This window comes from Pezoporus occidentalis, unplaced genomic scaffold (genome assembly GCF_034315485.1).
Source record: "Pezoporus occidentalis ecotype Australia unplaced genomic scaffold, CSIRO_AGI_Poc_V1 ctg8, whole genome shotgun sequence".
Taxonomy (NCBI): Eukaryota; Metazoa; Chordata; class Aves; order Psittaciformes; family Psittacidae; genus Pezoporus; species Pezoporus occidentalis.
In genome coordinates, this window is record NW_026916158.1 from 8,842,577 (window position 1) to 8,865,568 (window position 22,992).

Sequence of the window (22,992 nt, forward strand, 5' to 3'; positions counted from 1 at the left end):
TTTTGTTTTTTTTTTTTTTTTTTTTGTGCTGCATGTCATAAAAGGGTCTGTACAGAAAGTGCAGTCTGAAACAGCTCAGGATGAGAAGGAGCATCTCTGAAGTTTCCTGAAGTCTTTGCATAGCCTTACCCAGAATGCTTTTGGATTGCTCTGTATACAAACTTCCTTGCTAAGGTAGCAGGACATCTCTCTTACTTAACCTACCACAGCATTTCCCTTGTCCCTGAGACCTGCAAAGACACCAATCAACTTGATTTTATGTTGATTCTGTACACAGGACTCATCTACACTATGAGATGGCATCAAGGGCTGAGCAGAGGAAGATCAGCTCCTTATGTATTTTCCTTACTGGACTAATACATAATCCTGAATTGTTGGGATGCTGTCCAAATCTCACAATTTTATAGATTCACAAAGAGGCAAAAGTTTTGGGGGAGAAGAGACTAAAATTTAAAACATAGAGGTTTCAAGTATTTCCAGACATTTTTCTTACATAAATGAGGCCACATTCACACTGCCCAGCCACCTGCATTAGCAAACACCCCAGCCACTTCCTGCTCTTGGCAAACCTGCAGTGTGTCCATCTGAAATCATTGTTGCTCATTTGACAGTAGTCACTGCAGTATTCACAACACAAAGATTAAGCATATATAGTAGTGTGAGCATGGCCCAGAGAATCTGAGAGAGTATGTTATTAAATGGAATGATCTGTGCATGCGGAAGGTTAAATGAGTTTTTTGTAATTGTGGAACTATTCCAGTAGTTCTTATGAGACGAGATTACTAAAACCTGGGATGTCTGCTAAGTCAGAGACACATAATACTTGGTTCATGTGCTGCTTGTGAAAGGCCTTCCAGAAGCCTTCAACCTCCATCAACAGTTAAAATGAATGTTTCTTTTGTTGTCTTGATTAAAGCTTTCCAGTTGTTCCCGTTGTAATTCTGAAAGGACCCATCTTTGCGTCCCCAGCTCTGCCAAGGCAGGTAGCTTTGTCAGTGCTGCTAACAACTCACTGAACCACATCCCACAGTCACGGCAGGACAATGGGCGAAGACTGACATCCAGCTCTGAGAGTTCGTTGAATACTGTTAAGCCTCAACAGAATATGACCTATCCTTCGTCAGATACGTTGTTATTATAACTCAAATCCAGCTTCTGTAATCTGGCTAGGTGACCATCCTGCGTCAGCAATGCTGCAAGAAATTACAGGCACAAACACAACTAATACATCCTCACAATTGCCTTAAAAGCTTGTAAGTAAGAATAGTAGTATTTTAATACCATATTATTTAAGACTTTTCAGCAAACAGCAAGATTCAACTCCTCAGCAACATTAAATCACATGCTGTTGATATCAGAAAAACTGTTTTATCACAGCTGAAGGAGTGTACAACATTTAAAACACAGGCAATTCAAAAGGAACAGAAGTATAGGGTTAAAATTGCATGACAACCTGAAAACCTTTGAGTCAGTTGGATAGAAACTGTAGGCAGTGCTAATTAAAATAGGCAGACAGGCTTTACAGGGAGACAACTACAGGCTGGGCAGAGATGGATCAAGAGCAGCCCTGAGGAGAGGGACTTGGGGGTGTTGGTTAATGAGAAGCTCAACATGACCCAGCAGTGTGTACTTGCAGGCCAGGAAGCCAACCATATGCTGGGCTGCATCACCAGCAGCAGGACCACCATGTTGATGGAGGGGATTTTCCCACTCTACTCAACTCTCATGAGACACCCCCCAGAGTACTGTGTTCAGCTGTGGAGCCCCCAACACAAGAGGAACATGGACCTGTTGGAGTGAGTCCAGAGGAGAGCCATGAAGATGCTCAGAGAGCTGTAGTAGCTCTTCTATGGAGACAGGCTGAGAGAGTTTGGCTCAGGGGAGACCTTATAACAGTCTTTCAATACCTAAAGGGGGCCTACAAGAAATCTGAAGAAGGACTTCTTACAAGGGCATGTATGATAGGACAAAAGGGACTGTTTTTAAACTTAAAGAGGGTAGATTTAGGTTAGACATGAGAAATTCTTTACTGTGAGGGGGGTGAGATACTGGAACAGGTTGCCCACAGCCATTTTGGATGCCCCATGCCTGGGCAAGTGTTCAAGGCCAGGTTGGATGGGGCTTTGAGCAACTTGCTGTAGTTGCTAGTGGAAGGTGTCCCTGTCTGTGTCTGGAGGGGTGGAACCAGATGATCATTAAGGCCCCTTCAAACCCAAACCATTATATGATTCTAAGATTTAGAAAGAGGAAAGCAAAACTAGATGAGGCTGTGTGATTACAACAGCCGTTTCTCACTGTGGGAGGGTAATGGTCCCAATATACCCTAAAGGGAACTGGGATCCCTAATGTACATTGGCAAAGGAGAAACCCATCAAGGGTAGTGTTTATAAAGTCACAAATATTCAGGCTTCATCTCACTAGCCTTCAGATTACAGGGCCTTAATAACTGCCACGCAGCTATTGCCAGTCTTAGACACTCAAACCCCATGAGTCAGGCCCACAGAATCACAAAGATGATTATAAAATAAATAGGTTTTTAAGGGATCCCAGAATTGATCCCATCATCAGGTTTCCATTTTCCAGTATTTTTCAGCAGCTGCTAAGAGATGGGCAAAAGTATTTCTGATTTGATTCTTCCACAATAGTGTGACATCCTGAAACACACCTAATGGACTGAGAGCTAATAGTGCGCGTATTACTGCCTGTGAGCATGTACATTTTCTATAAATTACTGGACACAAAGCCAGCAACTGAACAAAATAAAACTCCTCAGAGGCAGTTTAAATATCTGATATAAAAACCAGATGCAAACCCTACATTTTCCAACTGCTGCCTTTTTGTATTAAAACTACTAAAAGATTCTTTGTATTTTGCACTGTGAATGTACAGGACAGCCAGACTTCAGTAAAATGAAAACCCTTTCTGGGTAAAATACTGCTTAATTTTCCATCTTTTCATTTGATTTATGCAAAAACATGCTCAGCCCATAGAACAAGTCCCTTCTGAATTGTGGTCTAAATGCCCTGGCTCCGTGACTGCTAGTAAATACCACGTTATAGGTACTTAGAAGTGCCAAATCTTCATCCACCAAGTTACAGCTGCTCAGTCTTAACACTTGAATCTCCATTGCAAGCTTTAGTGCTCCCAAAAGCAGCTTTAGGTTCCCACCAACGCACTTATTCCAGGAAAGGTCTAATATCTCCAGTTCAGGAAGGTGAAGGGCAGCCTCAGCTGACAAGATTAAGACCAGCAACTTCTGCTTACTGAGAGAAAACAACACAGCTTCAATAGACAACTCACCAACAATTCACCTGTAAATAGGCTTCTAACAGGCTGCCTACTTGTGCTAAGAATGACTTATTTCATCCCAATAAAAGTCAGAATAAAGAATATAAAAAGGGCCTGCCTACAGAATCTATAAGAACTCTGTGGAGGGGTTTCTTGTCTTTATGTTATTGGCTTGACCTTGTCCCACTGAAGCCAATTTAACTTAACAGCTTGTTTTTAAACCATTTTATATCAATTTAAAGACAGCAAATTCTTGCTGTGAACTCACCATGCAAGGTGAAATGCTCTGTATCTTTTGACAACACCAATTTCCATGATGTCACTCTTACATAATTGTAATGATATAAATATAGTACTTTTCCTGCAGGGACCTCAGACCAATTTAGCTTGCTACTGCTTCTGCTGAAGGCAGTCAAGTTTTACTACAGGTTTCAATGTCACTAGTAAACAGTACAAAATGTAAGTGCATTTTGTGGTAACTAACTGATCGCTCTTAGGGGTACTTAGATTTCATGTGCCATATGGAACACCTATCAAAAGTACAGTAGCCACTAATCCACTGGGATTTGCAGTAAGTAGGCAAAAGAGGCTGAATTTACATGTCCCATGTTAGACTGGACTTTTCTTCATAGCTATGCAGTCTCTTTTCTACTAATGCAGCCATTGCTTCAGTTCCTCCACTGCCCCATCCTTAACTCTATTCCAGAGAGTTTCTGCTGCAACTTTCACCAGCAGTGAGGTGAAAAACCTTCAGTCAGAACTTTACCCCATTAAACTGCAAATGCAGTATTACAATCAAACTATAATTACAGCATAATATAAAATCATGTTTTCCTTTCTCTTCCCAAATTAGGAAGTAATACAAAAGCTCACTATCAGACAAAAGACTAAAAGCACTTCATCCAGTCAGGTATCATGGGGGAAGACACACAATGGCCTTCCCTTGCAGCTGGGTCCCATGAAGCACTGGTTTCATCACAGGCTTTTTCAGCTGGGACCTGTGGTATAATGTAGCCATGATCTCTGGAGTTCAGCCAGCGGAGAATGAAGTACTTATCTCACAAGGATACACAGAGAATAGACACTCCTTAAAAAAACATTCCTACCTAGTGATGAAAACGAGTCTTCACCTAAACCACAATTGCTGATGGCCACAGACTTCAACTTCGGTAAAAACCTGAGCCTGCCCAGAAGAGGTCCTGATGAGACGCCTACATTTTTATTTGAGGATAAATTCAGCTCTTGAAGACTGGAGAGTAAAGGTATCACCTGGGCTGTGAAAACATGAAATATTTATTAGACAGTCTCCAATCCAAACCAAATATGTAGTTGTATACTTGCTTGACATAATTTCTCTTCTTTATAAATCAATCCAAAGTCAAGGCCAAATTCTGACACAAAGTTATGGTGAGTAATGTTTTATTCCATAAAAAGCCTTTTTATTTTCAGTAGGAATGTTTAAGAAATTAGGTATTACATACTGTGTGGAAGGTTGTCAGAACACAGCTTCCTTTGAAATTTTGTAGGTGAAGTAGGGAATTTAACATTAAATGAGATGGGGGTTATTTCTAAATGTCTTTGCTGCTAACTGAAACTCCTTTGTATTAATGCTATTATTTTCTATTAGTCAATAGATTAAAAATAAATTATGATTGCTATTACTAATAGTATTTCCCAGTGCTTCAGCAGTAGCTTTTCAAATTATCTTCTTTATCATGGAAAATAAGATGTAGGCAATATAGGCTTTGAGTCATGGGATTTTATTGTTCTAAAGAGTAAAAAAAACAATGTCAAGATATTGTGATAATGCACACAGAAAAATTAACTGGCTCACTAGGTTAGGCAGAATCTCTTACACCTTTGAGGGCTTTCAGAAGTCAAACCCTAGATTCTTAATGGATTTCCTCAATACGTTCTTACACAAAATGATCATGTCCTCTTCTGCTACACAGCACTGGTGGAGATCAAGGACTTCGAGATTTTTCAAGCTGGCCAAATGAGCTGTTGAGTCTTTAAAGCCACCACCAATCTCTTTGTTACATGATATGTCTAATTTCCTTAGGTCTGCAAGGTGCTGTAAGGCAGAGTCTGAAATGGAAAAGGGAGCATCCTGGTCACCGGCTGCCACAGTAGCACAGGTCACAGCTTTAGCATTTATTTATTTACTTCAATGTCAAAGTTTGCACAAGGTATTGCAGGCAAAGCTCTTAGACTAAGCTTCAGTGTATAATCACAGGAGACATACAGCAATACCACAAAGCTTCCCCATCTCTGCAACTCCATTCCTCTCTGAAAGAGCAGGTGAAGGTGAGGCCAGCTCATCCCCAGATCCAGTCAATCCTCAGCATTTTGCTGAAATTACTACTGGATGTGCTAATTAGTGGCAGTTGGTTTGTCTTCTGGATAAAACCTCCACTAGGGAGAGACATAATAAGCCCATTTCATCTGGCTTCACTGGACACTCATTAAGTGATAATGGTGAATTTGGATTTCCCCCTGAGAGGACGGATTAGCTTGTTAAAAGTTAGCTAGAGTGTCTGGGCCTTGTCTGAGTTCTGTCTGGGGAGAGAGGAAGCATGTCCACAGAGCCACTAATCGACCCTAAGATCTGTCTCAGATAAATGGTGTGGAGGGTGACTCTCCCCACTGACTTTCACATGCTTGAGCTCAGGGAAGATAAATGCTACTCCTTCTGAAAGTCTCTGTAGTCTTTTATCAATCCTCAAACAGCAAATAACGATTGCCCATTAATACTGCCAAACCATCAGCAAAATCCCACCTCATTGCCTTTCTTAAATGGTTTTCAGATGTACAATTTATTCAGAATGAAAGTCTTTCTGAGCATAAAGTCTAACCTAAACCCTGGAGGCTGTCTTGCTTTAATCCACACATGTGCAAGTTTAACTCCTTCAAGCCTGGCACATTTTTCAGAGCCTGAGCAATAACCTTCATCCTGCAGCTGATGAGTTTGTTGATAGAGAGATCTAATACTTCAAGGTTTGGGATCACATTTAGAATTTCAGCTGGGAAAAAAAAGAAAAGAAGAACAGAATTGGGAATTGTCTGGAATACATACAGATGAACCCTAGAAAAATACAGCACCATGGCAAACAAGATGAGGTAGGTAGGTTTGCCTATATGTGTGGTTTAGACTTAGTAAGTTCCTGTTCTACCTAAAAATACAGCAAAACAAAGATTGGATAGGAATAAAGAAAACAACTGAAAAAATCTGCCTCAAAATAAAGGTGAAAAAAATACAAGGATAGCTAGGAAAATACAGGGGAATAAAAATCAGAAGTACGAGAAAGAAAAAATTATAATGAAAATATATAGGACTTTATGTTGCAAAAGGACCATCTGCTACAGTGCAGATGAGAGCATAGAGGCTTCTCTTTAGGGAGTAAGTATCTTTTGAAACAGAATCATATCAAAAGATGACACAGGATTAAGCTATGGTGAAAGAGAGGAGGGATGGTCAGTGGTTGCTGACTCAGCCTAAATTCTCATTGCTCAGGCCTTCTTTCCCATCCCACAGCTAACTACCTAATTTTAAGCAGTCAGTGTTGGAAATCCTGGCATATATGATTTGCTCAGGGTCTCAAAGGATCAAGCAACCCTGGACCACCAAGGCAGCCAGACTGTGGATTAGATCTAGCTATTTTTCTTCTCAACCATACCTCCTGTGATTAGGGAGAACAACTTTCTTCCTTGAAAGAAAGTCCATTAAAATGCAACACTGTTATAATGCAGAACCTGAAATAAATTAACTTTCTACTAATACTGAGCTCAATACAGCCATGATCTAAGTCGAACAGGTTGTATCTCTGTGAAGCCACCCTCAGTCCAGCTAGATCGATACACATACCAAGGGATTCTCCATCTTTTGTCATTAGGTTACAGTCTTTTCAGAAGTTTTAACTTGCATCCTTTCTGGATTTTTTTTTGTCAGGAGTGATAGTTTTCCACCTATGTTACTGTTCCATGATAAATCCAGTTCTTCAAGTTGAGAAACAATTTCAAATGCCTCTCCTGTAACAGATGTTTAAGATGACTCATTCTAGGTATCAATTTCAGTGCAAGATGAAAACAAAGGTTTGGAATATATTAAAGAGGAAGGTTAGTCACTTCATTCTCAAATTATTGTATTTCAAATGGCTTGCCACAAAAATTGGCATATGAGTGAATTGTTGCTACTGCAGCAATGTTGCATAAACTCTCGCCTTGTCTAAGGAGCAATACAGGTCACAAGTCATTGTCACTGTACACACAGGCCTGGAGTTTATTCAGGTTGCCAAATCCCCATCAGACTGGCCATAATTGCAGACCTTTCCAGGACCCAGAAAATCTAGTCTATAGGAAAATCAATACAAGTGACAAGTCTGAATTTATTGCCCGGTGTAGTTCTGCTCTATTTTATTTGGCAAGCTTCCAATGTCCTCTGTACTGTTCCCACAGGTCATTTTGGAGGGGATGAAAGAAGGCCCTCTCCCAACTATTTCTGAATATGTAAAAGTTTCATTTCTGACAGGAATATCTGACTCACTTCATAAGAAATCAAGATAAGCATGGTTTTGACCAAAACCAACTTTCCCATGATTTCAAGGCAGATGGCACTGATTTTGCTTACACTCAGAAAAAACAGCCTTTTGCAGTCTTGATATACAGTGTGAACTGTGTTAGTGCTTCCTTGCAATACTAACATGCCACTGCAAAATCCAGCTTCCTAACTTCCTTTGTAGAGGAGGAAGGCAGGTGTATATTTGCATAAACTCATTCCCAAAGAAGATTAATTAATCAGACCATATGCAAATACCATTTCAAAGTGTCACACACAAATTTTTATATGAAGTCTTGTCATCAACCTAGCAATTAAGAATTGCATATTAACAATAATAAAACACACATCTGTGTGTTTTCCAAATTAATTCTTCACAAAAGTTTTATAATAGAAAACTAATTATTTCTGCTATTGAAAGGGAATATCTAGGTCTGAGAGAAAAGGACATGTTGCAGTTTCTGTTTCTGCACTTATTCAAAATTATTGCCTCATTCTTGAACACTACGCAATGCTCTGCAGCTGAGAAATGGTTTTGCCTCTACAGCATAGGCTGTTTCTGTTTGACATGGGGAGTACCATTCCAGACACATTTTCCACCCAGAAGATAAATAAAGGACTACAACTCCAGGAATGCTTTCCTATCACTTCTCACAGCTCTAAGCAATCACATAGGAGAGGCCGATATTATGGTTATGTGATTTCTAAGCGAAATGCACTGAGTCCACAAGTGGCCACATTTCCACGGATAAATATGAACATAGTCAAACAGGCAGTAGTGGCCTGAATGCACATGCTGTTTTCAAAATCGCAGGCAAAATCAACGCAAACTGAGTGTTGCTATTCCACATGTCAAGGGCATCGCATTTTGGCTGGAAATTCAAGTCCTATGACCAGTTTTGTATCTGTCTCAGCAGAGACCAAGCCAGAAGAGGGAAGGAAACTGCAGAGAAGAACCAGGCAGAATAAATCAATTGGAAATATAACCAGTAACTAATAAAACTCAAGGGCTTGATAAAGGATAAAAATAAATTTGGAAAATAAAAACCAAACACAAAACAAAACAAAGATCAGAAATGGACCAATAATTATTTTCACCAGCTTTTGTAGAGATGAGAGATACAGTTTTCGTCCCCAGCAGATAGCGTGACCCACTTGTGTGCTACCACCACATATTTTATTGCCAAACCTTTCCTGGAAAAAGCCTAGATATGAATGACATAAACCCCAGATTTATAACTCAGACTGGCTTTTAGGACTCGCAAAATAAGCAGTAGTTTTTGAATTCCCAGTTGATTGAGTCTGTCCTCCTTTTTGATATGTATCAGAGACACATCCCACAGTAAACTCCAGGCCCCGAGGTGACTCAGTGTCAGAACACGAGTACGTAACACTACCTTTAAAACTTTTAAATCTCATGCTTTGCAGAAAGCAGGGTTGCAGGCACTCCAAGCAAAGAAGTAATCAAGGGAATAAGCTTCTCCCAGGCCTGCAAAAACAAGTCATAAGCTTCAAGCAGCAGTTCTGGTTTTAAGTCTCTTCCAAAAGATCAACATTTTTTTGTGATGAGCACTCATCTGTCCTGCCTCATGAAGACCTAAGGTGACCCTATTATGACTGACTCTGTTTCAGTTCTTCTATCATTAGATATCAAAGATAGAAAAACAAAACAAAACACTAATTGGAATTGAAAACATGCTTTCCTGCAAACAGGACTGAATTCTGTTCCCTTCTGAATATGAAATCTTCATACCCTGAGGAATGAACTTGGCAGAGCGACCCGTAAACTCAAGTTCTTTCTACTGTTTCAGAGCAGGAGTTTACATTGTCCTTTGTGGAAGCAGCAAGAGTGGGATGTAGGAAGAGATGAGATGGATTATGTTAGGCCCAAGATGTCTTGAAGTGAATATAAATGAAATCCTGTACCTAAGGAGGTGACATCCTCAGCTGTTAGTCTGCAGTTGTTAAGTTGAAGGACTTTTAACAGGTTTACATGATGAAGATGAACAGTGAGAGCTTTCAAAGTCCCACCAACACCACCATTCCAGGACAGCCGGATTTCTTCCAGCTCTGGGAGAAAGGGCAGTAAAGAAGCTGTAAAAAAAAAAAAAAAAAAAGAAAAAGGAATTCTCTTTGCATGTTCTCCGCACACTCTGGATGTTTATACATCTTAATACAAAGATGCTTTCTACAACAAATACAGCATTTTTAAGCCATGACAATTTGTATCTCAGTTTTCTTATCTGTAGTTCGAGTGTTAAAGACATGAGTCTGCTTCACAGACTTGTTTGATTTTTATATTTATATATATATTACATAATTTGTGTAACTTATTAATTAACATTTCTCAGGGACCTGGGACCACCAGATAAATTGTTAAATAAAGCCAGACCTGTGTAAAAGAAAGGGAATGGAAAAGAGGAAAGTGAATAACTGAATAGGCAAATAAGAATTAAAGAAATGTATGAAGTGACTAGTTGAATAAAATGTGTATTTACCCAGCTCTGTTACATCTGCTGCACTTAATGCACAATTATTTAGATCCAGATTCTTGCTGTTGGGTTTCTTCCCCAGTTTCTGCATGAATTGGTTAAATATCTGGTCATCAGATGGTGACCCTGCTTCAGAAATGAGATGTGAAATTCCATCTGAGTAACAAAGAAATAGGGTCCTGGTTATTTCTGCTACTAACAGTGTGTGTAAAACCTACCTGTGACTGTCAGGTAAGGACTTTAGGAAATGAACTAAATCTGTCAGTAAAACAGGATCTGTTTTTGATCAATGTGGACCAATATTCTGAGCGATAAGGTCACTCTAGGTCAGATCACTACAAAGCTCCTGATGCAGAGTGGGAAAAGAATGTCCTGTTGCACGTCCCCACGCTACCTTTATGCCAGTGACTTTGGATGGTCACACCCCCAGTTCAAGGACATGAAATCCATGCAAAAGTCTGCACTGCAGCTACTCTGGATGCACAAGTCATACAACCACCTCTGTGTGCCTGCACTGTAGCCCCACTGCTGCAATACGCCCTGATAAGTTAGCACCAAGTGGCCCTGCAATTGTGTGGTGAACCTGCTGCTGCCTTGATGACAGCCTGTGTTAATTTTCATCATGTGTGTAAGGCATTTACTGCTTTTCTTGGCTTTGCAAAGCATCCCTTGCTTACCTTCTTCTTTCATGCAGGTTGTATAGCAAGGAAAATTGCCTTTGCATTCATTGATAAACTCTTTAACAAATCAGTAATTTCATCTAATGCCTATAACTGGAAAAAAGCAAAAATTTATACAAAATAGCAATCCCACTCCCAGTAGCCATCCTCTCATTGGTTGCCCAAACCTACCCAAAACTCTTAGGACAAAGGATGGGGTTCTAAGCATCACCTTCCAGCTCCTTTTTAAAAACAGCCTCATTTTCTCTAGTGTGGATATAAAGACTATTCTTGTGTGCCCAAAATCACATACACAATGAATTTCCATTCCCTCCCCCTCCCCCTTACCAATGTCAAGTGGTAGAAAACATCTGCTCTTGTTGTCTTCAGATTACTTTAGCAGCAGGGCGGACAGAGAGTGATCCCACATACAAGTCAAGCTACTGCTCAACTCTTGGCTTTGAAACCAAGTAAGTTCTCTAACTAATGAGCCGACTCCAGCACTGATCTTTCACATTGGAAATCAAGAGAGAGGTCACCCAAAAGCTTTATTCCTCCTCAGCAACATGGGTCTCGCTCCTTGCTTGGCATCTATCAAATTTGAGGGTATATCCTTGATAATACTCCAATCAGAAGGAAATCCTAGCTGAAGGATAAACTGTAGACAGCAAAATACAGGATTCTGGCTTGCAAGAAAAACAACTGATTTTCTATGAAATTGAAATATGTATTTCATAAAACATGTATTCCATTATTGTACTGGCATTACCTTCTGCAGAGAGATCTTCCTTCTCACTCTGATCATTAGCTCCAGAATTATTTCTGTTTCTTCAATTTCCCTTCTGTCCTTGCCTTCAGATTTCCCAAAGTCAAAGCCCCTGAAGAATTTTTTCATGGCTGAAGGCTGCTCTTTTCTTTTTCCAGGAGATGACCTTTTTCTTTGAAGCTGTTTCATAACAAAGTCAAACGGGGAACTCTCTGGGATATCCTCTTCATGCTTATCCTGGCAGCTATGCATGTCATCTTTCAGGGGATCAGCAGACACAGAAAGTATTAGTTTTAGGAACATTTACTCTTGCTTACCTTCTTTCACAGCGGCAGATGCAGTGAGAATTTCCTACGATTCCCTCCCTGCTAATATCAAAAAAGCACTATTTAGTAGACCAGACTCTGAACTCCCCCTCCAAAAGGAACAGGTAATACTCAGTATTAATACAGCAGACTCGGTGGTCCCAGTTCTCAGTGGTATCACTCTCTGCTGCTTGGTTAGTGCCAACAAGCCCCTTAAGGCCACCCCACCTGGCCACCAGGCACTGAAGGGTGAACTTGCTGCTTCTCCTACCACTGAATCCCCATGTTTAGTTCACAGTCTTGGGCCACATTAAAGAAGCAAGGCTGAGATGTCTCTGTTGTAAGAGGATGCCAGGTGAAGTTTTACACCAAAGTGATTCTCCTTGCCAAAGGCAGTTACAAAGGTGGGAGGAGGAGGAGGTGTGCAAGAGGGAGTACAAGGACATCCTTGCCTGAATCATGTCAAATGCTCCCAAGCTCAGGGTGGAACATGCAAACAAAACCCCATTAACCTTAGAGCAAAGCTGAAGCGATAGTGCTGAAAACAACCAGATGTCATAGCTATGAACATTCAGAGTGTGACACTGCTAGAAGAAAACAGGCCCCCCTGATAGCTTGTTTGAAACAGTTCAGTACTATAGCAACCTCTGTTTCAGTGACTAATATAAAGTTTGATTTTATAATTTATGCACATTCTTATTTCTGATCATACTACACAAGCATCATCCAGTGATTCTGAAACTGTTTTGTTTTTCTTTGAACATTCATTTAATGCTCTTTTGTTAGTTTTAGTTCTAGCATTCACACACAAACTCATGCTTTTAACGGAGCAGTCTTAAAAATTAGGTAGGCATTCACTGACTTCTCCTTTGGAAGGACCACATGGAAGAGGCATGTATCAAGCCCTGCTGTGTGCCACTGACTGCAAGAGAGATGATCTCTGCTCAGAACTCAATTCTGTGATTCATCAGAGCTCACGAATGGATTTCTGTGCTCACAGATTCCCCCTTTCCCAGTACAGATCTGCACACAGAACTCATTCCACAATTTGCTGTCATTCATAGAGTACATTAACTCAATCATTTTAATAAGTCAGTTATATAGAATGTTACTGGCACAAACTTTCCCAAAAGAGAAACATATGAAGTAGTATCAGAAACCCCACAACTTGCACAAGTAATTTCATGTTATTATAGCAAAGAGTTGGGTCAATGTCAAAAGAGTTGGCAAATGTCAAAATAAAGCAAATGTAGTTTTTATATACACATACTTTGTGTGTGTGTATATAAATGTGGGGTTATATACTGATGTATATGTATTTAGGTAAATTTTCTAAGTGTGTTGGGAGTTCTCTACCACAATATGAGTGTTCAAGGGCAGGGTACTTACAAAAAGCTGATGCATTGTTTAAAGTCTTGCTCTTAATAGCCTTTTACAGCTCTAGTTCTTCTAAGTAAAAAATTATACAAAGCAGTCTGCATAGCTGTACATGCACGTTTACAGAGCTGTAAAACAATTCTGGTTACCCTGCTGTGTTTTCATGCTGTAGAACAGTATTATTTTAAACAAAGAAACATACCTGTCTTTTCCATTGGTACACTTAAGGATCTCTCACGTTTTACAGTACTGTCAGGGCTTGCAGGAGAAGTGAGCTATGATACGCAAACAAAACTTCACTTCTTTCCCTCATAGGACTCTCCATGTAGTTTTCTTTCAAGAGCTTCTGTCTTCATCAGTTTGATAGCAGCAGCTCTGCACAAGTGGTTTGTGGGCTCTTTCCTGATGCCTCTATTCCTTTGCACTGTCTCTCAGTGTTAGCCTGCTCTCTCTGGTCTCTCTTTTTGGGGGGGGAGTGTGAGAAGTCCATTTAAATGCTGTGATCATGCCGCAGTTCAGATCATTCACCAGGCAGAAACCAGGAAGAGGCAGCACAGACTTTAACACTGTGTGCTAACCACTGCATGTCCCCGAAACAGCTGTTGTTCGAAGAGGCTGAGTCACCTTACAGATCGGGTTACCAGACTACCTGAAGAAAAGTTCTTTGTTTTCCCACCCCTTTCGTCCATACTGGTCAGAAATACTGCTGGAGGGTGAGGAAAGCTGTGCTGTCAGTAGGATGTTGAATAGTTCTGTAACAAAAAGGAATACAGGGGATACAGCGCACTCTGTTTTATGTTAACAGGAGACATTGGAGGAGGGGGTCACACTGCATCATCAGGCACAATTTACTTGTAGGCAACAGCATATACAACATTACAATGTAATCATTTCATACAATGTATACATACATCATATTTCACTGTACACTTTTTGTCACTATACCTTTTGTCTATCTGCTCTAAAATCTGATTTCCATGATGACAAATGTTACAATTTCCATATTAAACATACTCACGGACATTTATGTTAAATCTCTTTAGTTTTGATGATTCTTTTTAATCCACAAGGTCTTCACTTTTGTAGGCTAAACAACCTAAACTCTTCTAGTCTCCTCTCATGTGGCAAACTCTCCATTTCCCTTATCATTTCCTGCTCACCTTTGCACCTGCTGCAGTATAGTTTTTGCTTCCTTAAATACGAGGGACCATCCACTGATATGTATACACTAAAGACATATGCAAACTGGAGAGCTTTTGCTGGGGAATGATAAAGCTGGTCAACAAAACTAATGATTCCTTTGAAAGCAGCTGAGCAGACACGATTCTTGAGGACAGGCTTTCTGTGTAAGGCAGTTCCTGTTTTTCTTGGCTTTGCAAAGCATCCCTTATGTGTCAATGTACAAATGACTCAGAGTGAAATGAAGCACTGAGTGCTGCTAGGAGCCAACAGGATAAGATTAAGGGAAGTAAATCTTACAGTGAATATGAGGCGAATCCTCCCACCCATGACTAGTACTATGCTGGCAAACATTTACAGTAGGAAAAAATGCACAAAACTAGTGTGATGAACAATCTTTCCTTGCAGGAATGTAGGGCACATTTCTATTCCCAAACAGAAAGGATCTCCAAGCTGGTTTTAAGGTTTTCTGACACCCAGGAGTGGCTGCCCTGTCCCAGTTCTTGAAACTAGCATCTCACTACAGACTTGTATCCACTGGGAAAGATCACCTCCCTGTGTGCTAATTCACTTCATGTGTTCTGGTGTTTCCGCTATGCAGACTATCAAAATCCCAAGCATTTCTGTTGGTAAGGAACTCACTGAATTTGACAGCTCTTTTCCACTTTACTTGTGCTTAACAACAGAACCACAGTCGTAGTTCACAACCCATGCTGTGAGTATGTACCAGGCTCTGCTGGCCCAAGACACTCAAAGCCTGCTGCAATTCAATGAGAATGTGGAATGGGAATATCTGATAATCTCCACTTCCTGGAACTGGGGAAATCCCTAAGCATGTTAAGCACCAGTTACAGTGTCTCAGGTGGGCTAATTTGGATGCTCTGACACCAGTATGTTAGGTGATGTGCTGCCCATTCAGAAATTCTTTCACCATTTTAAACTGTTGAATGGTAGTGAAAATACCTCATGGCACCACGGCACCACCCCTGTAATCTGGTGAGAAGGAAAATGTAGTTTTGCAGGGACTTAATTTCCTCTTTCTAGAAAGCGTATCTTCACCTCTTTTTACAGCAGCTATGAAGGAGAAGCAGGGATATCCCAAAACAAAGCAGGATAACCAGAGAGAGGTGGCTGCACTGGGCTGTAAACACGAGCATTACTTTGCAATAGGCCCAGGCTGTGCTGTGAACATGCAATATATCAGCCATGCCATCATGAGCTGCTAGACTGGGCCTTGATGTGTTGGTTGCTGTCTCCTCCATGGCATACTTATGAACATGTGCCCTGCTCGTGCCTTGCTGACCTGTGAGCCTGCTTCTTGCAGTATGTCATGGACAACACGGGGCAGGTTTAGCTTCTGGAGTTTAAAAGCAATAAATGCCTTCCCTTTTCTATCCGATTGTATGGTTTGTGACCATCTGCCAAGTACTCTGTGTCACACATGTTTATATCTGCTCTTCCTTCTGTGTAGACCTGCAGCAAGGTCAGGAACAGAACCAATTCTGGAACAAAATAGTTGAAGTTGCATCCCACCCGGTATCCACTGGTGAGAGATTAATGTGGATTTTTGTACTTTGCCTCATTGTGACTTCTTAATCCGGCATATATTCCGAAGAAATAATGCCATTAGAGGATTAGTGCTACAAGTTCATTTGAAAAAAAGGATTTGCAAACACTGAAATCCTATATTCTAGGTACTTAATCACTGAGTATCATTTTGGGGATTTTCTCTCCCTTTAGTAGTGTCCTTTTCAATGAAACCCAAGCAAAGCAGCAGCTCTGTTTTGGATGGCCCTTATTATCCATTAAAGAAAAACAAAATCCAAAGCATCTGGTTAAAACAGTACAGAATCTAAACCCACTGGACTAAACCCATCCTTGCTGTCATAGTCACTACAGTTACACCAGGCAGTCACTTGGCCCAATATATATATATAATTTAATGATTTTGAGTATTTATCTGCTAGGGATTGTTAATATTCTGTAGCATGTAGTATCACAGTGACCCTTGTTTGCTTCTAAGACAGTTCCCTTCCCCAGCTTTGCTCACACCTAGTAAAGCTACTGTTTTCCTCTGTGGGAGAAGGAGACTGAATCACTGCCTTGTTATTCTTTCTTCGTTTCCTTAGAATGCATCTCAGCTGCACTGTTTCCCCTTTCTGCATGGCTGTCACTGCCTGCAGCAGCCTCCATGGGCTTCTCCTGCTTGGCCTGATTTGTTGCAGGCTGCCTAGATGAAGTGGGCAGTTTCTTGGCCCATACCAATACCAAACCATATCATAGCAGGGGTGGTAAAATGCTTACTGCCCCATTGCCCTCTTTGCCAGTGCCAGGGGGCTTGCTCTGGGGCTGCACTGACTCAGAACACGTGCCAGGAACTGCTGCCAAATGAGGGTAGGGGAAGAGCAAGTGGCCTGTTCCAGTACCAGGTTCACTGTCCTTATCTTTCCCAGCCATGTACATCAAACCATACACTCCACAGCTCTCTCTGTCCTTTTTCTCCTGCTTTGTCCTGTCCCTTCATCCTTCAACTCTGACCCAGTTCTGACCCCTTATAGCTGAGGTAGCAGAATTCAGTCTTGCCTACATAGCTGAGAAGCCTTCAGCTGGCACAGATGGCACATTGCTAGTACCACAGTATCTGTGTCGTCCACTAATTTGATGATGACTCTACACCTGGGCAATTCACAGACCAGCAGGGATCAGCTTTAGGGCCAGACAAAAACCTTCAGAAAAGACTTCACACACAATGGGCTGGAAGGACCATTCTCTGAGGATGAATGAAGGGATGCAGCTGCAGTCACTAGTGGGAAGTGCTCTGCAGAGCCCAGGTGAGGAAACACAGCCTGGGCTTCCAGGTAGAGCTCAGCAGTGTGTTGCCATCTGGATAAATGCTTATTTTCCGTATATTCTTATACTCTCAGAAATACAGTGCAACACTGACACTTCCCCAGAGCAAGCTCATCTCAGACTTCCCTACTCTGAGATCAGTGTTCATGCCTGAGGATTCAATTTGGTCCATAAATATTCTTGTCATTTCCCACAAAATAAGTATTTAACTTTCTGATTTGAAGAGGCCATCGGCCTACAGTAGCTCCTAAGGCAGCTGTTTAAAATACATTTCACTGGGTTATGAAAGCCAAATCAAATTCTTTTATTCCATATTTATGTACAACCATAGACTGACCACAGGAGGGGTTTGAAGAGGCAATGAGAACATACAAAACCAGCTGAAACCTTGGATTCAGAAACACACCTGTCTCTGAATCATAGAATCATAGAATAGTTAGGGTTGGAAAAGACCTTAAGATCATCTAGTTCCACCCCCCCTGCCATGGGCAGGGACACCTTGCACTAAACCATGTCACCCAAGACTCTGTCCAGCCTGGCCTTGAACACTGCCAGGGATGGAGCATTCACAACTTCCCTGGGCAACCCATTCCAGTGCTTCATCACCCTTAGAGTAAAGAACTTCCTCTTTATATCCAATCTAAACTTCCCCTGGTTAAGTTTTAACCCATTACCCTGTGTCCTATCACTACAGTCCCTAATGAAGAGTCTATCCCCAGTATCCTTATAGGCCCCTTTCAGATACTGGAAGGCTGAATACCCTTAAGCAGCCCCCTGAACTCAGTGAGGCTTTTCATGGATCAAAAGGTTGAGGAAGATTTTGACATTTCACTCAATTTTTGCACTTTAAAACATAACAAAAAGTAAAGTTATGAAACTCTGGTGCTAGCATGTAAACGTGCGCTCTGCCTGACCTGAAGGGGCTGCACACTTCACAGGACCATCTTGCAAGTGCATGTGCTAGGTGAACTGGTCATGCACAGAGGTGTGTGACAGCCCGTTGCCACTGATTTATTGAAGCTATAAGAATTTCAACCTTGCATATACCAGCACAAGTTGCTAAACATGAACTATAGAATTTTAAAACATACACTTTTTTACAAAGCCAGAATTTACCTTACCTACTATAAAATAATAGATAAGGAGATTTTTCCAACTCTCATACTGAATATACATTTTGATTTCCATAAAAAGCATGACTAAAAAGTCTGTCACAGCAAATGTATATTTACAGCCACAATGCTGATATTTAAAACACTCTGATATTTTGAGTTACTCTTTTCTTAAATTCAACAACACAAACACATACTTAATGTTTCATTCTCTGTTACAATATACAGGTCTGGTAGAGAAGATTTTCAGGCTGGAAAATTCTTTTTAGTTGAATTTATGCCAGGATTAATCCCCTTTCAGTTAATCATTTACATGAAAAGGTAATCTGCAGAGGTCACGCAAGGCCTGCAAACTATATTAATTACTAGAAACCTAATTAGAAATCAACACAGTCAAAGGATCAGTATTATTTCCATACAGTGCCATCTGGTACAATGAGCTGGATAGCTCAGCAAAACTCCCCATTGCAGTCTGTGGAACTTCAACCTGGATATGTGTTGCCAGGACAGCAAGTTTATGCTGATATTATATAAGCCGGATGTAAAACATTTTTTAGGGTCATTCTAAGTGACAGCATCTGAGATCCTGTATTTCTTGTTATTTTGAAAGTTAGTTCAAAAAAATAGTTCAAAAATAGTCAACAGTTTCCTTTTTGAATGTGATTAACAATCACAGATTACCAATACAACACAAATTTGACCTTCCATATCCAAAAATACCCTAAATTCATATATAGGCTAATGAAAAAAAAATCACCAAGCAAGCAAATATGGAAACATGCTTGCTATAAAATGGTTTAATTAGATATGTGTGTTTAATTAGAGATAAGTGTGAGATAATTTGCTTTGTTAATTATTACTGTAAAAAGGCACATCCAGAGTGAAAACACTGAAATTCTATAGATGACACAAACATGGCAGAGTGCGGCTTCCATTACCTCTGGTGTGTGTGCATGCAAGTGGTAATACCATTTTATAAATTGATTTGCTCTTTCTGCATGTGTCCAGTCTGAAAGCTTTGACCAACACATTTCAGTCCTGTTAGACACTGTGTTAGCCAATCAAAAAACCCCCACGTCTTTGAAAACTCAATTTGTATGGTTTCAAATCCAAACCTTTAAAATGATTTTGATTCAGTGACACATAAAATCCAGTCTTCTTCCAATATACAATGTTTGGACAATGTAATTTTCAAAAGAACTTAATGGTTAGCCATATTTCATCACTTAGACTCACTCATTCACTTTTGGACTTGAGATCAGCCATGCTGAGTAAATTACCGTAGTTTCAGTTTTGTCCCTATTTTGGTCCAGTTCTGATTAATTCCCAGATTTCCACTGGGAACGAGACAGCTGTGTAATCCACCTAGTCTCTCTAAACATCTCTGAAGAACTCTGATAAATGTAATTCTTTTCCACTTAAAGCCAATTGTTACCTTTCCAATTAGTATTTGCCGATCTTGTCAGTGTGTATGTAATACAGGTGAACTCTGAAGTTGGGCACTTCTCTGTTCAGAGTATCCTACTAGAGCATCTGCCCTGCAAACCAAGCAAAGAACTAGGACTGAAAAAAAATTAACGCCCAAGGACTGCTATAGTTTAAAGTACATTCTGCACACCAGCACAGCAGGTGACACACAGCTTTGCCCATTCCCTTCTCTGGTTATTTTTCAAGTTGTTGTGAGTGAACCCAAAGGCAAGATCCCGTGTGATTCCAAGCCAGCTGTGCCACTGTAGAGTTAGATGATTGTTTCTAATCCCAGGATTCTAGGACACCACTTCTTGTTCAAGCTCATTCTTGTTATTCCTAACCTACCAGTTCCAGACTTCCTAACCCATTCATCAGGACCACCCTTTCCCCTGCCTATGCCTGTGGGCACTTTTCTAGTTTATACCTTTTGCAGGAAACACAGAAGGAAGAGAGGTTTAGCTAAAGAATTTGGTATGTTTGAACACAGATTTCATTTTGGGAAAAGACAGGGTAATCTGTGATAAATAAGCCAGTTATCGAGTTCTGTATCAATCCAGTTCATTTCATTATACAGAAATCAGTCTCCACTGAAGTGTATCTTGCTTCAGCAAACTGCATAGGAGGAGAAATAAAGATTACTGCTCTTTCACAGATTCCCCACTTATGACAGACAGTGTTTAGAAACAGGTTTAAAACCTGCTTAGACTCTAGTTTAGCAGGTTCTCTACTCATACAAGTCCATTTCAGCATTGCATTCTATTGAACAACGTAATTCCTGAACTGGCAATAAAATTGCCTAATATAATTTTTTGCCTTCCATTTTTGAAGACCATAAATCCCATCAGTTGAGCCATGTCTGTCATCATTTTTGTCTAAAGGGAAGAAAGAAGTTTCTGACCCAAATCAGTGCTGACAATGATTAAGACAATATCCACCTTAGTACATGGAGCTGATTCCATGCTTACAACCCATTCTGGTACTTCAGGAATTGAGAAAGATGTGAAGTAGTTGACATTTATTTTTAAATTAATTGAGAGAGTCTCTTTATTCTTAATTCAGCTCTCGAATAGTACATAAATTGCCAAACTCTGTTGGTTTTTTTGGTACTGTTCTTCCAATTCCTTGTGGTCCATGACAAAGCAATACTCTTTCAGGGCACTCTATACCAGATGGGTCAAATCTCTGTGTTGAGACTTCTTCACTGCTTATTGTAAAGGTCACTCCAGGCAATAAGCCTGGGTAAGAATGTACACAAGGCTGTGTTGACTCCAGCTCCGTCTTTTACATTAGTGTATATCTGGTGTCAGCAGCTCAGGCTACAAACACTAGATACTGGGTGGGAACTGACAGGCTACTTTCACATTCCTCTCTGCAAAGGGGATAAAGTGGGACTACATTGCCCTAAACCATCTTAGCCAACAGTGATACTAATTGACAGACCAAGGCCCAAATCAATTTGACATACTCTACATCACTTTGTTCTATTGGTAACTCATTCCCATGTCCCTCTCTCTCCCTCCTTTGCTGCTTTGCTATTTTTCCCTGTTGGTGACTATGACTGGCAGAATCAGGACTGCAGAGAGACACACAGGCCACTGCCCGCACCCCTGCCTGGTGTACTTCTGTGAAGCCAGTCAAGAACAACTAGATCTTCCTTGGAGAGGGACCATTAAAGCATCTTTATCACCACAGCACACAGCAATCCTCCTTTCATGCCAGAAACCAAAAGCTAGATGCCAGGGGTCTTGCAAATTAGTGCACTCCTTACAAATTTCCCTCACTAGGTAAACAAGGTAAAAATACATGTATGTCCTTATTATATTGCTGGGTTTGTTTCTACCTCAGGAAGTTTAAACTTTTTGTGTTTTTCCTGAAATGTGATTCACATGGACTAGAACATCTGATGAAAAATAGATGCTGATGCAAGACTTGTAATTTATTTGGGCAATACCGTATCTTACATTTACTTCAGCCTCACCCAGAGAAGCTTGAAAAATCCCAGCAGAGGAACTTTGTTCCAGACTCTATCTACTCATTAGATTTCCCGTCACAGGCTTTGGTATGCAGTTACAGACTGAGTGGATTGAACACAAGCTGAAAGTTATCTTCAAGCCTAGAATACTCCTTCTCCTTTGATTCCGTGTCTGCCTGCATGTGCAAAGATTTGGACAACCACATAAAAACTAGTCTCAGGTTATTTTAACTGGTATCTATACTTTTAAAGGAAGTCTTAAAATTATTTTTAAAACTTAGTATTTTTTTTCTTTTAACAATGATTCTGGGTGTGATTTTCTTGTTTATAAAGAAGATCCAGAAAGCAACAAAATAACCACTATAGCATTTACAACATAAATATTCAGTGTTGCAGACACTTTTAAAAAAAAAAATAAAATCCCACATTTAAAAGCTGTCACACTATATATGCATTTTGTGTTACATTAAAAAAAGTTTGTTTTCTGTACAGATATGCTGAACTATAGCAGAATTGCTATATCCCTTTACTAACAATAACATTGCCCTGAGAGCGATTCTCAATAGGAATGAGTCTATTCACTCCAGGTTTAGGCATTGTATTAGCATTTGTGAGATGACTTTGGGCAATTTTTTTTTGCTGCAGCAAGCACCTGATGAACTTTAGTCAGGTGAATAAGGGATTATCAAACATCAACCCTGACATCCCATCAGCTGACATGGATATTAGAAGAAACTAACCACTCCCTGACATTTTAAAGTTTGCCATTTACAAGGCATTCGATCTGAGAGCTCACTCACTGACAGTGAGAATTAAAGAGTAAACTGCCGGCTTGAGCAGTATAACCAACTGATCCCTGTGTTAGCCTCACAATATGCTTAACAGGATTTCCATCTTCTAGTTCCCCCCAATCCAATCGGATACACAGTACTGGGATAACACAATTCTGGGGTAACTGCTTGCCAAC

The 22,992-nt window shown here is 40.4% G+C and overlaps 1 protein-coding gene across 1 annotated transcript in view; it reads right to left on the bottom strand.

The window, feature by feature from the left end:
* Positions 1-22,992, bottom strand: part of LRRC31 (leucine rich repeat containing 31) — a 49,513-nt gene continuing 26,521 nt past the window's right edge. The window contains 13 exon segments of the mRNA XM_062603435.1: positions 1-1,193; positions 3,064-3,231; positions 4,395-4,562; positions 5,209-5,376; positions 6,144-6,311; positions 7,154-7,191; positions 7,193-7,230; positions 7,232-7,317; positions 9,770-9,937; positions 10,342-10,491; positions 11,764-11,817; positions 11,820-12,017; positions 13,645-14,194. Coding sequence (XP_062459419.1) covers positions 874-1,193; positions 3,064-3,231; positions 4,395-4,562; positions 5,209-5,376; positions 6,144-6,311; positions 7,154-7,191; positions 7,193-7,230; positions 7,232-7,317; positions 9,770-9,937; positions 10,342-10,491; positions 11,764-11,817; positions 11,820-12,017; positions 13,645-13,657 — 1,737 coding nt within the window. The 5' untranslated portion in view covers positions 13,658-14,194 and the 3' untranslated portion in view covers positions 1-873.